General features: G+C 51.5%; 1 protein-coding gene across 1 annotated transcript in view; it reads left to right on the top strand.

The window, feature by feature from the left end:
* The window catches only part of Bckdha (branched chain keto acid dehydrogenase E1, alpha polypeptide), a 28,894-nt gene that overhangs the window by 9,549 nt on the left and 5,393 nt on the right, over nucleotides 1–13,952 (top strand). The window contains exons 2-4 of the mRNA XM_004648468.2: nucleotides 7,761–7,943; nucleotides 8,039–8,125; nucleotides 12,291–12,399. Coding sequence (XP_004648525.1) covers nucleotides 7,761–7,943; nucleotides 8,039–8,125; nucleotides 12,291–12,399 — 379 coding nt within the window. The remainder of the gene's footprint in view (nucleotides 1–7,760; nucleotides 7,944–8,038; nucleotides 8,126–12,290; nucleotides 12,400–13,952) is intronic.

Genomic DNA, 13,952 nt, shown 5'->3' with positions numbered 1-13,952 from the left:
TGTGGTGCTGGGGGATTGAACCGCGGTCCCTGATGCTTTGCTAAGCTTGTTCTAAGTAGGTGCTTTAGACCACTGAGCCATCTCTCCAGCCCCTGGCCTCAAACTTAGATTCTCCTGCCTGAGCCTCCTGAGTGCTGGGATTATAGGCACATACCACCATGCCCGGCAAAATAAACTAATTCTGTGTGTGTGTGTGTGTGTGTGTGTGTGTGTGTGTGTGTGGTGTGATTCTGTTTCTCTGTCTCTTTTTTCTGTCTCTGTGTCTGTCTGTCTCTCTCTGTGTCTGTCTCTCTGTTCCTGTCTCTGTGTGTCTCTGTCTCTCTCTTTCTCTCTCCCTCTCTCCCTCCCTCACTCTTCCTCGCTCCCTCTCTCTGCCTCTCTCCCTCTCCCTCTCTCTCCCTTGCTCTTCCTCACTCCCTCTCTCTGCCTCTCTCCCTCTCCTTCTCTCTCCCTCTCTCTCTCCTTCTCTCCCTTTCTCCCTCTCTTTTGGTACTGCAGATACCTCCCTGGCAGTTTTGACTTACAGTTTATAGAAGTTTCAAGCCATAGTCAGCTGGCTTGAAGCCCATAGCGTGGCAGAGGAAAGCTGCTCAAGGCCTGGTGGACGGGAAGCAGACAGTGAGGAGGGGAGGGAGATACAGACTTCCAGGTCCCACGCATAGTGACCCATCTCTTCCATCCAGGCCTCACCTCCAAACAGCAAATGAGGACTAACACCCGATGATCTAGTCACCTTCCAAAGGGCCCACCTTTGGTCTCATGAGGCTTCAGTGGGACATCTAAATAGAAACTGATACAGGGGAAAGAAACTCTTTAACCACCTAGATGTCCAAAATGCCAAGTTTGTGTTCTCTGAAATTGAGGAATGAATTATAGGGATAAAAACGCTGATAATACTGTGATTACCAATAAAGTCGCCAGGGTAATATTAATTAAATGGGGATCAAATTGGAAAGCAAATCATGTAGGAAGTGCAACAGGGACAGACAAGGGTTTCCCTGGAAGGGGTGGGATATGGAGGTTTGGTGTGCCCCACCCCCTTTGATTGATGCCACTTAGAGTATCAGTCACTGCTGTTCATCCCTTGGGGAAGTGTATGGGTGAACAGTCCTACTTTTTCCTGAAGTCTAACCTTCAGTGAATGTGCCTTCAGCCAGTTGTCTTCTGCACTGGCCTTTTGAGGGCCCAGCCCTATCTGCCTATAATATTTCTTTCTTTTTTTGTATTTGTTGTTATAGGGTCTCACTCAGTAATCCTGCTTTCAGCCTCCCCAGTGCTGGGATTACAGGCCTGCGCTCAGCCCACCCTGGGGGCAAAGCTCAGGCTATGTGTTACAGGGATCTGACTGCAGCTGCATTCCCTACACTTGCCTAAGCTTGCCTGAGCAGGTCTGCTGAGCTATCTTGCCAGCCTCTGCCTGCAATATTTCTAAATAATGTTTATCTATAATAAAACTATAATGCTAAGTTTGAGTGTGGTAACATACACCTGTAAATCCTAGAGGCTGAGGCAGGAGGATCATTGTGAATTTGAGGAAAGCCTGGGCTACAAAGTGAGCTCAAGGTCAGCCTAAACTGCATAGTGAGACCCTATCTCAAAAAGACCCCCCCCCAAAATATAGATAGATAAATAGATAGATAGATAGATAGACAGACAGACAGACAGACAGACAGACAGACAGACAGAAAGACAGATCCATCCCCAGGCTACTGGGCCAGCTGCTGGTTTAATGTGCCATTCAAGGACAGAGTAACACTTCATTGCAGGAACAATATGTTCCAGTGACCCCAGCAGTGAAGATTGGTTTTATAGAGGAGTGTGGGGAGGAAGAAAGCAGAAACAAGGAAGTGTTCCACAAAAATTCTTTGGAAGTTACTTTCTTTGTAACTTGTAAGAGAAAGCAATAGTAAAATAGCTGATGATATCACACCAGGTTCTTTTGTGTTACTTATTTATTTATTTATTTTTGTAAGGATTAGTCTTTTTTTTTTTTTTTTTTTTTTTGAGACAAGGTCTAGTTGTGTAGTTCAGGCTGGTCTTGAACTCACTGTAGCCTAGGCTGGCCTGGAACACAAGATAATCCCCCTGCCTCAGCCTCTGGGATTATAGGTGTGTACTACAATGCCCAACCATTAAAGTGTGTGTGTGTGTGTGTGTGTGTGTGTGTGTGTGTGTTTGAGACAGATCCTCACTATTCAGTTCAGGCTGGTCTTGAGCTCACTTTGTAGCCCAGGCTGGTCTCAAACGCTCAACAATCTGATACCTTTCTCACCCTCCCAAGTGTGCTACCACACCTAGCAAAGTCTTTTTTTTTTTGGTTAAGGATTAAAACAGAACTTTACTGTTATGCTGCTTGGAATTGGTCCGTTCAGGAAGTGTGGCCCTCTCTTATCCTATTTTCTGGTGGCCAGGCAACAATTTAGTTTATGGCTTGGTCACAGGGAACTTAAGCATAATGACTCCGTTTTTAGTCCAAGGATGGCAAACCTTTTACACTTGCAGTGACACAGACAGCTCACTGCAGCACCTGTGCTGCCTCTACTGGTCTACTCTGTTAGGGCCTACTGTTGGAGCCTAACTCCAGACTGTGGTCTCGTGTAGTTTTTGTTTTTTTTTTTTTTTTAAAATTTTATTTATTTGTGTGTGTGTGTGTGTGTGTGTGTGGCCAGCTCAGCCCACCAGGGGGCGGGGCTGGCTGGCATGTGGTGCTGTGGGATTGAACCGCGGTCCCTGTGCTTTGCTAAGCTTGTTCTAAGTAGGTGCTTTAGACCACTGAGCCATCTCACCAGCCCCCTCTCGTGCAGTTTTTACTTCATTGAGTAGACGCACCTCTTCCCACCTGGATGCCTTTGTAGATACTGATCCTGCTGATGAAGGCCAACCCGCTGCTTCCTCATTGCAGCTTTCTGGACCCCAGTACCAGGTCTCCATCTGTAAGATGGTAGCAGTGTCGAGCCAAGCGTGGTGGCGGACGTCTGTGATCCTAGCATGTAGAGGCTGAGGCAGGAGGATGGAAGTAAATTTGAGGCCAGGCTGGGATACATAGTGAGTTTAAGGCCAGCCTGAACTGCATAGTGAAACTGTATCTTAAAAAAAAAAAGTATCTTTGTTAGAGAGCATTAATGAAGTTTAAAGAAAGGCGTTCTGATGGAGCACTGAACAGCATATTCTTGGCCCTCTGTAAGTCAGGGCTTGCTCTTGGGAGCGGCTACTTTTTTCTGGGTAGGGTGAATGTGCTTTGGTTTTGACCGATGAAAGAAAGTAATGAACCTCCCTCGGGTTTATACCTATGGTTCCTGGGGGAGCTGAGTGCTGCTGAAGCTCCTGGGTCCCTGAGGCCCAGAGCAAGGCCCAGCTCTCTGCTGTCTGAGCAGAGGCAGAGCCGGTATGGATGTCCTTAGCTGTCCTCAGTAGAGAGATCTTGGACTTAAGTACCTGGCCCACGCACAAAGCCACCTCCTGTGGAGTTCACCTTTTCCAGCCTCCTGGGACAGTTGTGGTCAGGCTACCTGGTTTTGGATGCTGACATCACTTGTGGATTCTCTGGCTTTGGGCATGGTGCTGGCCCCTCTGAGTCTCTGATACACTTTTGCTGGTTGAGGTGCCTCAACTGAGGGTGGTATGGGCAGAGGGGAAATGATTTGTGTCCTGTGCTCCAGGGCCATAGTTGGGCCCCATTATTAACTCTGGCCATCCTGGTTGCCTGTGTCCTACTGTGCTTGGCCCTCAGCCTTGGTTGCCCAGAACCAGTGTGTTCCAGCCCCTTGCCTTTGCCTCACTCCTGCCTGTCCAGCAGCCTCACTCAACTCCCGTTCTCCAGGACACTTTGCGGCTGCTCTGTCTGCTGGTGGCTGGGGAAAGTTCTTTTGGGTTGGCAGTAGGGGCCTTACTGGTCCCACAGTCTGAGAGGCATTTGTGCTTAGGGATGTGGGTTTAGAGAACCTGGTCTACCTGCTCAGCCCCTATCCTGTGGCTGGCAGAGGACAGAGCCAGGATTCAGACCTAGGCTCCTTAGCTCTCCCCTGCCCTGTGGCTAACCACCACACCTTCCCACCCCCCTTCCCCTCTTTATGTTTGACATCACTCCCTGTCCTCAAGTGTCAGACCAGGCCTACCTTGTGCCTTCACAGAACATCTGCCTGTCAGATCAGCAGGGGTCGTCAGATACTCCGATCAGTGACTTGGATTTATTTAGTGTCCCTGGGTGCGGGTACTGGGGTAAGTCCTCTACATATGTCAGCTCAGGTCATCCACGGAGGAAACAGGCTTGGGGACGATGTGGTCTGCTTGACCTTGTGCCTCAGGGGCCATCCCAAACCTGTTGGCTAGACCAACCCACTGGCTGGAGTAAGCCATGCCCCTTTGTGGCTTCAAGGTGTTGTGTAAGTCTGTGCAACCATGGGCCACCAGGTCAGCCCCGACACCAAAAGCTGAAGGGAAAGAAATGGGTGGAGTCATATCCTTCCCCTGTGGCTTTTTGTACTCTTACTGTAATTGAGCCCTTCCCTTCCTCAGCCCAGCCTTTTTTTTTTTAAAATTTATTAATTAATTAATTTATTTATTGTGTGTGTGTGTGTGTGTGTGTGTGTGGCCAGCTCAGCCCACCAGGGGGCGGCCCTGGCTGGCATGTGGTGCTGGGGGATTGAACCGAGGTCCCTTTGCTTTGCTAAGCTCGTTTTAAGTAGGTGCTTTAGACCACTGAGCCATCTCATCAGCCCCTCAGCCCAGCCCTTTGCATAGCTCATTGACTCTGTGCAGTCACCTAGCAGGAGGGATGACCTTTTCCTGCAGGCCCGGGAGAAGGGTAAAGACCTGGGCCCAGCTCCAGTGTCCTGATGGCAGCGTCCCAGCCTCTAGAAGCCAGCAGTCTGACCATGGCTTATTTTGGCCCTCAGCCTCTGCCCTCCTAACCCTTGCCAGCCCTTCACTTACCCTCTTAGCTTCCCTCTCCAGATTAGCCTTCAGGCCAATCCTGTTGATATTTCACCCATCAGACATATTTGTGTCTCTGGAATATGTGGAGGATAGGTGGGGCACCATCTGATACTGAAATTCACTTTAAGCCGTGAATAGTGGCACACACCTGTGATCTCAGCTACTTCCCGAAGGCTTTGGCAGGAGGATGGCAGGTTCAAAGCCAGTGTGAACAATTTAGTGAGACCCTATTAAAAAAAAAAAAAAAAAGTGTGGCTTGGGGCTCAGAGGTAGCATGCTTGCCTAGCAGGCCTAGGGCCCTAGGTTCAATCCCCAGTACTGAAAAAAAAAAAAAAAAAAAAAAAAAGAGGTGCAACAAGCCCTTCCTTCTCACCCTGCTTTCACCATTGTTCTTCCCCATTTTCTAACCTTCCTAGGTTTGTTTTTCTGTCTCCCCCAGTTTTTAGGCCCATAGTCTGCCCCAGGCCTGCTCTGAGCCTCTTGCATGCTGCATCCCAGGAACTTTGCCCATAGCTCTCAGAGAAGTCAGTGTTTGCAGAGAGCCAGGTAGTGAGCTCGGGAAATTAGAATCCGGGTCAGGCTGACTCTAGAGCTGCTGAACCTGCCCGCTCATTCATCCGCTTCTTGGGTAATTACCTGTGGGGCACTCGTTGCATAAGCCAACCTGGATGTCATCCCGGCCTCCTTGGAACTTTTTGCTATGTGTGGGAGACAGACACATAACAAAGGAATCTTCCAGGCAGATGTAGAAGCTGGGCTGTCCAGCTGCTTGGAGGGAGGGGAAGAGGGCTGCTGCAAGGGGCTGGCTGCTTTTCCCTGGCGAGGGAAGGCCACGTCTGCTGAGGTGTCAGGCCTGAACCTGCCTTGCCCTGGGGAGTGTAATTTCCACACAACCACAAATGTAGATAATCGTGCATGCAGAACACGCCACCCCAGTGGAGCCTTGACAGTTTCTTCACTGCAATTAAAGGAAGGGAGCGGGATATGCGAACCCCCATGTGTGAGACCCTTCTTTAGCTCCCACTGTGGAGGCCAAGCCACAACTGCTGACCTGAAAGGAATCCAGGGAGTGGTGGGAAGACAAGACGCAGATGTGGGAGAATTGGGTCAGCCATGGCAGCTGGGGTTCGGAGCTTGGGTTTTGAGGTCAGAATCTCAGCCCTGCCAAGTTAGAAACCTAGTCATGACACAACTTTTTTTTCAAGGCTTGTGGCCTGCTACAGGCTTTTTACCTCCCCACACCTCTATTTCCTCATCTCATAGGCAGTGGCAAACAATCCTGCCTCACGGAGGCCCTGAGGACTTAGGGAGTGTGGTGCACAGAGTGTGGCCTGGCACACTCATTGGGCCACCTGCAGAGCGTGAAGCCTCCCACAGGCCACCCACAGGCCTTCCGGGCTCTCCCAGCCAGCCCGTGCTGTGGATCTGAAGAGGTGTGGTGTCCTCAGTGCTGCTCCACACTCAGCTTTGTCAGTTTTCCTGAAGAACACTTTTTTTTTTTTAAAGGTACTGGGAAGTGAACCAAGGAGCACTTTCTGAGCTTCACCACCAGTCCTTTTTAATTTTTTATTTTGAGACAGTGTCTTGTGAAGTTGCCCAGGCTGGGCACTGACTTGTGATCCTCCTGCCTCAGCCTCCCAGAGTGTTGGGATTACAGGCATGTGCCATCATATCTAGCTAAAGGAAGGGTCTTTTTTCTTTTCTTTTTTTGTCATTCTTGGAAGGGAACCCAGGGCCTTTCACATGCTAGGCATGTGCTCCACCATTTAGTTATACCCCAGGCCATGCGGCTTGTCTTTTGCATATCCCAGCCCCTGCCTGGAATTCTCGCTTGCTGACTCCTGGTTATCCTGCAGGGCTCACCCTCATACCACTTTGTCTGAGAAGACTTACCTGCTTTCTACTCTGCTGTGGGGTAGAATGAATCATCCTTATCCTTGCTTGGTCAGCTCCTGTTTCCCCTGCTAGCAACAAGGACAGCTGTCTTAGATTCCCAGAAACCTGTAGAGGGCTGGAAATAAAGGTGTGCAAATATTTGTTGAATGAGTCATTCTGGGCATGTTCAGGAGCCTGGGCACTGTTGAGAGGGCCCTGGAGCATGTGGAGCAGTTTGCTGGTTTATGCAGGAGGAAGCCTTCACTAAGGGATAGTAGAGATGTGGTGGTAGGAACTCTCACAGTTAGCATGATTTTCACATTTTCTGTGCACTGCTGGATACCTTAAATACACAGTCCCCTTTCCACCTCCCCTTTCCACAAGGTGTTAATACATTTTACAGATAAGTGCATTCATGAGGAAGGGAAGTCGCTTTGCCCTGTCACCCAGAAAGAGATTTGAGCCAGGCATTCTGCCTCTTAAAAGCTCAAAACCTTAAACTCTTGAGTGGTCTCCTGTGAGGATGGTATTGGGGTGTCCCTGGCTGCTGTAGTACCGCGAGACCCTGAGTGCCAGGATAAGTTTGGGCCTGTGATAATGAGAATAGTAATAGGCACCAGTTCATGAGCTGCCTGGCATTTCATTATTTAATCTTTGCAACACCTGTGTGGGATGGATGTTACGGTTTTGTTTTTGGTGCCAGTGGTCAGGATCAGTTCCATCCCAACTTACAACTGAGGAAGCAGACATGACATTGTAGTAACTTGACTGAGGTGTCATGTCAAGAACACGGTCGGACAGGGTTCAGACCTGTTGCTCTGGTCATGTGTGCCAGGCCCCAGAGTGCCTTCAGGCTGTGCAGCTCACCCACTGTGCTGGCTGGCTGCCAGGGATGTCAGCTGGGACCTCAGTACTGTTCCTGACGTGGGCACCCCATCATCTCTCCACAGCATCCCCACAGACAGCAGCAGCAGGCCTTCTCCTCCCTGGATGACAAGCCCCAGTTCCCGGGGGCCTCAGCAGAGTTTATAGACAAGCTTGAGTTCATCCAGCCCAATGTCATCTCTGGAATCCCCATTTACCGTGTGATGGACCGCCAAGGCCAGATCATCAACCCCAGCGAGGACCCCCACGTGAGGCCACTCCCCTATCTATGCCCACCCCCATACTTTGCCCCTGTACCCAGGTTCCTTCCAGGTCCCAATTCTTTATCTCTATGTCTCTGTAGCTGCCCCAGGAGAAGGTGCTGAAGTTCTACAGGAGTATGACGCTGCTCAACACCATGGATCGCATCCTCTACGAGTCGCAGCGGCAGGTGTGTGAGGGCAGGGTGGGGATTACCTCAGGTCCCCTACCTGTGCTTAGGCCAAAGCATAGCTCCTAAGGAAGATAGAGGAAGGGAGATCCTTTCAGAGGGTCCTTAGAGTTCTTGGGGTTTCCTTGGGTTCTAGAAGAAGACTATGGGAGAGGTCTGGCCTGAGGACAAGAAGATGGACCCAGCTTACTGTGCTGGGAGAGGGCAAGGAGGGGAAAGCCCAACTGCTCTCAGGAGCTCACTGTCCTGAGAAGCAGGGACCCACTATGTTTTCTGCAGGGCTTAGGGACCATTCTAGGCCCATGTCAGATATGCTGTGGTCAACATTGGCAGACAAAGAACAAGTTGAAATCGTGCCTACAAAGAGGAAATTTATTGAGTCAGCTACATGGCCACATGACTGTTTGCAAGCACAACTAGATCCAAGATGTTATCAAAGCTGGTGTGGTGGCGCACACCTATGATCCCAGCACTGGGAAGACTGAGGCAGGAGGATGGTTGCTAGTTTGAGGCCAGTCTGGGCTACATAGTGAGCTCAATGCCAACATGAACTGCATGGGGTTTTTTGGTGGTACTGGGGATCAAACTCAGGCCCTTGCACTTGGCAGGCAAGCACTTATTCCACTGAGCTATCTCCCCAGCCCGTTAGCCTGAACTGCATAGTGAGACCCTATCTCAAAAATACACACACACGAAAATATTATCAGACCCATTTTTCTCTTTTTTTAAAATTTTTATTTATTTTTAATTTTATTTATGTGTGTGTGTGTGTGTGTGTGTGTGTGGCCAGCCCAGCCCACCAGGGGGCGGGGCTGGCTGGCATGTGGTGCTGGGGGATTGAACCGCAGTCCCTGTGCTTTGCTAAGCCTGCTCCAAGTAGGCGCTTTAGACCACTGAGCCACCTCACCAGCCCCTCTCACTCTTTTGTCTTGGCCTCCTTCATATTTTGGTGGCAGCTCTAGGCTCATGCAGAAGTCACATAGGGGAAGGGTTTGGGGGACAGATTCTAGGATGAGGCCCCAAGATTGAAGTCTTAGTTCTAGCCCTCTAGCTCTGTGCCCCTGGAAAAACTGCTTAACCTCTCTGTGCTTCCATTTTCTTGTCTCCACCTGCTTCGTAAATTTGCCATGAAGATTGATGATAGCATTTGTAATGGTCTTAGGAACAGTGAAATGGGCATTCAGCCAGTTCTCAATATATATTAGCTATTATTATTTATTAAGGCCCTACCAGACTCATAATTATCATCCTTTCCATTTGGTAGGGCATAGAGGATCCCCTCATGTTCTAGCAGAAGCTTCTGGGCTGATGCTCATTGACCAAGCTTTGATTTCAAGAGTTAGTCACTGTGACTAACTGGCCAGGCCTGCTGGTATGTCTACCCCCAGGAACCAAGGAGTGGAGGAATAGAGTCCATTCCTCCCAGGCTGCACAGATACACTGGAGGGGTCCTGACAGAAAAGGTGTAGTGTTGGGCAGACAGGCCCTCAGCTGTCCACTCCTACTGGGCTGAAGCCACGTGACTTTCGGCATTCGCCTTTGTGCCAGGCCCCAGGGAATCCTAGTGCAGGAGGCCTAATGGGATTGGAGGGCTGCCCTGGTGCAAGCGGGCAGCCCACATCAGACTTGCCACTCATGGGACCACTATGTGTGGGTTCTGTAAGAATGATAGCTTCACTCAGCCCAGAAACTTCTTTGGTCTCCGACTGTCCACAGGATCAAATCTGGCCCTTCCTGATCACCCCTCCTCGTCCTGTCCTTTACTGCCCTTTCACAGCCTCGGAGCCAGGCCATGCAACTCCTGAGCATGCAAATTCCTGGCCCTGCCTTGCCCTTTGATCTGACAAACGGGTACAGTTGTACTCAGTGACTTTGGGTAGCAGAATGTTCTTGTCTTTGCCTCTAAGCCTTGTGTTAAAACATGAAGCTAGTAGCGAGGGCTGTAGCTCAGAGATTTACATTGCTTGCCAGCATGTGCTGGACATCGTAAACCTTGTATCTTGTAAACTTCAGCACTACGGAATAAATAAATAAATAAATATTGGATGAGGTTGGGGTTAGTAGTAGTACCCACCCTGTAGGGTCAGGGTGAGAATTTTGTTTGAGCTAGCACCAGTCCTCTTGCACATTGGCTAGCATGGAAGAAAGTCAGTTTGTTCGTCATAGTTTACTATGTTGTAGTGTATCCCGCTAGGATCATGGTTAGCTGTGAGTGCCAGGCCTTCTCCCTACTCCAAAGAAAAGACTTAAAACCAGCGCAGTCACTCCACATGAATCATTTGTCCTCTTGGATAAAGGAAATCAGGGATAGGAGGTCTGGGGCTGGTCTGGTGGCACCTTGATGCTGGTGGATGTTGGTCTCCTGTCATTGGTCTGATCTTCTGTCCACAGTGGGCTTATACCCACCTTATAGTCCAAATGGTCACAGGAGCCCCCTCCATGTCATCCCAGGCAGCAAGCAGAAGGGAAGTAGAAAGTTGGACATGGCATATCCCACCTCTCTCCCCACTCTCACTTTTAGGGCATTGGACTCAGACATCTGCTTACATTTCATTGGTCCCTCTTTGCTGCCAGGGAGATGGAAATGGATTGTTCTAGGCTGGGCAGTTGCTGCCTGTGGTAAATGAGATCTCTTAACAGAGAGGAAGATAGGGAGGACACAGGGTAGGCAGCAGGTCACCTGCCACCAGCCCAGGGGTTTCCTCCGGCCCACATGCAGTTCCTCCCCACCCTGCCCTCCTTGGCCAGCATCCCCCACTTGCTTGGCGCTGCAGGTCAGCTACCTTTCAGTTGGCTCTCCCGTTAGAGGATAGCACTTCATTGGCTTTTCCCTAGCAGCTGGGAAGCCAGGCCCCATGGAGAACACTACAGAGGGCACTGCCGAGCCAGAGGGGCTGGCCAAGGTTGTCCTGCAGGGCCGTGCTGGGAATATTTGTCCCACATTCTCTATAGCCTGGGGTGACCTCATTTCTGCTGCGCACCAGGGGCTCCCCAGGTCTCCAGTTAGACTAATACTTGGAGCCCCACACTTTCTTGGCGTCTTGCCCTGGTGTCCCACAGCAAACTCAGCCTGTCTAGACCTGACCTCAGCCTCTTCATCCCAGACCTGCTCCCCTTCTTCCCTAGTTCATTTTTCAGTGGTGGGCACCACTACCACTCTTCACCCAAATAAGGAAGCTACATCTCATCCTGTTGCCCTTGCCTCCCTTTCTACTCATTCCCTGTCTTGGTGTTGCCTTAGAAGTCTGTCAGCTGTCAGTAGCACTGTCAGGCACCCAGATCCTTCCTTTTTCTGCTGCTTTATCACTGTTCCTGAGTTGGCTTTGTACTGTGCATTGTTGAATATTGTTCACAGAATGGCTGCCACTGGTCCAGGCATCATGGTTCCAAGTGAGGCAGGAAGAAGGAGGTGGAGGCGGAGTGCTACCAGCAATGGTCCTCCTTTTCTAGAATGCAGAGGCTGACTTCACCATGTCCTTGGGCTCACACTGCCCCTGGCCACCTCTGGCTGCAAGAGAGCCTATGAACCTGACTACCTTTCCCAGGCTCTGGGGCTGGCACTGGAAGAAGGGTGCTGACCCAGGTGCTGTGTGGCTGCCACAGTAGTGCTAACTCAGCCTCATGCCTTAGCCCTTGCCTGCCTCCCCAGCTCCCCGGCTACACCACTGCTCCCTCTCTCCTGGCTCAGGCAGTCAGCCCTATCTCTTTTGCTCATCCCTATGCTACAGCGTAAGGGGTTTCTGAACACAAGTTGGCGCCCTGCCCCGTGCGGAGCAGTCAGAGCCTAATCCAATTGTGTCATTTCCCTGTTGCCCAGCTGCCTCCTTGCCCTGCCACCTCATCTCCCCTTGCCCCACCTCCCACTTGCTGTCCCAGCCCTCTGGTTCATGGTCTCATTGTGTCTCTGCCTGGGTGCCTTGACCTACCTGCCTTAGTTCAGCTTAGGTAGCTCCCTGGTACCCAGCAGTGGTGGGCTCAGACAACTGACCCCGGACTCTGACCATCCTGGCTGCTACTCTGCCGATGCAGAGGCCCCACGTGCTTGACCAGGGCTGGCCTGCAGGAGGCTGCTGAGCAGAGTCCCCAGAAGTGGAGCAAGATTCTAGGAGTCCTGTCATGGTCCAGCATAACCAGGCTTGTGCCTCTGTGCCCTGTCCACCCCCAGGGCCGGATCTCCTTCTACATGACCAACTATGGAGAGGAGGGCACACATGTGGGCAGTGCAGCCGCCCTGGATGGCACGGACCTGGTGTTTGGCCAGTACCGGGAGGCAGGTACGTCTGCTGTGGCTTGGCCCATACTCCTGCTCTGGAGGGCTCTCTGGAAGTAGCACGAGGCCACATAGGCCTGAGAAGCCAGAGGAGGAGTCTTCAAGGCAAGACAGGCCAGGTGCAAGAGCTAGGGGGCAGACTCTGCTCGGACCACTCATTGCTGGAGGTCACTTTCAGGGCACGTCACTGCTCTTCTCCCAGCCACCATTCTCTTATTTCCAAAGGAGAGGTGAGAGATCAGGGACTGTGTTCAGGGTTCATGGAAGGGGGCAGTGAGCTGGAGCCTGGGTATGGTGCCATGGGTCCATCTATACCCAATGCAGGGCTCCTCTGTCTCCCCTGGCACTGGAACCTCCAGAGAGCAGAAACCTGGAGGGTCCTGAGCACAGTGCACCATGGGGGTTTGCCCAGTCCACCTGGGACCTACGTGAGGGAGCAGAGGGAGCAGAGAGGGACGGAGGAGCTCACAGAGCACTGATGAGTACCTAGGGGCAAAGGCTGAGCCCAGGAAGCAGTAAACGGGGTGCTTGGGGGCCTCTGGTGTGGGAGTTCTGCTAGGAAGCTATCCTGGAGGTTAGCAGACACGTGCCTGGGAGGCGAACCTTGATTTGTCTGAGGCTCTGCACCATCCTGACTATCTGGTGGCTCTTTTCTTGTTTACAAGGGGTGGTCACCTTGTTGAGAGGAGCCACTGGGTAGCTGGTACAAAGCCATCAGCACAGGGCACAGCAAAGGGTGAGTGCTCACAGTTGGAGGCCTGCATTGTACTGGGGCCTCTCCTGGGCATAGCCCTGGTAGGGTCATAGTCATGCAGCTAGCCAGATAGCTGCTGAGTCCTGCTTAGATCAGCTGGGCATTCCAGTCTCCTGGGCTTCCCACTCCCCTCAGATGCCCCTGCTCTTGCGCTGGGGTAGGACAAATGGCCCATAATATTTGAGGCTCAGCATTTTGGGAACAAGAACCAGGCTCCCACACACTGGGCAGCCACAGAGTTAGGATAGGTGATGCCAGTTAACATGCCAGCTCTGGATCACAGCTCTTGCCTGGTGAGGCCACCTTCCTCAGTGACAGGCGGCCTCTTTGAGCTCTGAAAGGCCAAGGTACTACCTGCTCTTAAGTTCCCAGCTGTGTCCGAGGTTCCATCCTGTCCCTTTGGCACAGTGTGGGTACCCTGGAGTAAGGGCTGGCCCAGATTGTGTGGTCCTGTGCCTTGTGGAGTCACCTCCCCAGCCACGAGAGGCAGGCATTCCTATTAGCCATACAAGCCAGGTAGGCAGCCTGAGTCAGACAGTGATGTCATGGGGCCCGGGCCTTGGCCTCCTGAGGTCTGGGGTGGAGTCCTTGTGGCTGCCTGACCCAGCAGTAACCTGTGCTGCTCGCCACCCTGGCTGCCTTCGGGGCCATATGTGGAGCTCTTGACTGGGGCGGTAGCAGGGAGTGATGTTCCGTGAGGATTGTGAGGAGGGAGCAGATGTTCCCAGGACCTGCAGTTTTCTGGTGCAAGTCAGAACCACCTGCATGCTGGGGTTGAGACAAATTATTATAGATAGGAGATA

The sequence above is a fragment of the Octodon degus genome, unplaced genomic scaffold (assembly GCF_000260255.1).
Source record: "Octodon degus isolate 3935 unplaced genomic scaffold, OctDeg1.0 scaffold00418, whole genome shotgun sequence".
Lineage (NCBI taxonomy): Eukaryota > Metazoa > Chordata > Mammalia > Rodentia > Octodontidae > Octodon > Octodon degus.
This window is presented reverse-complemented; position numbering and strand designations above follow the sequence as displayed.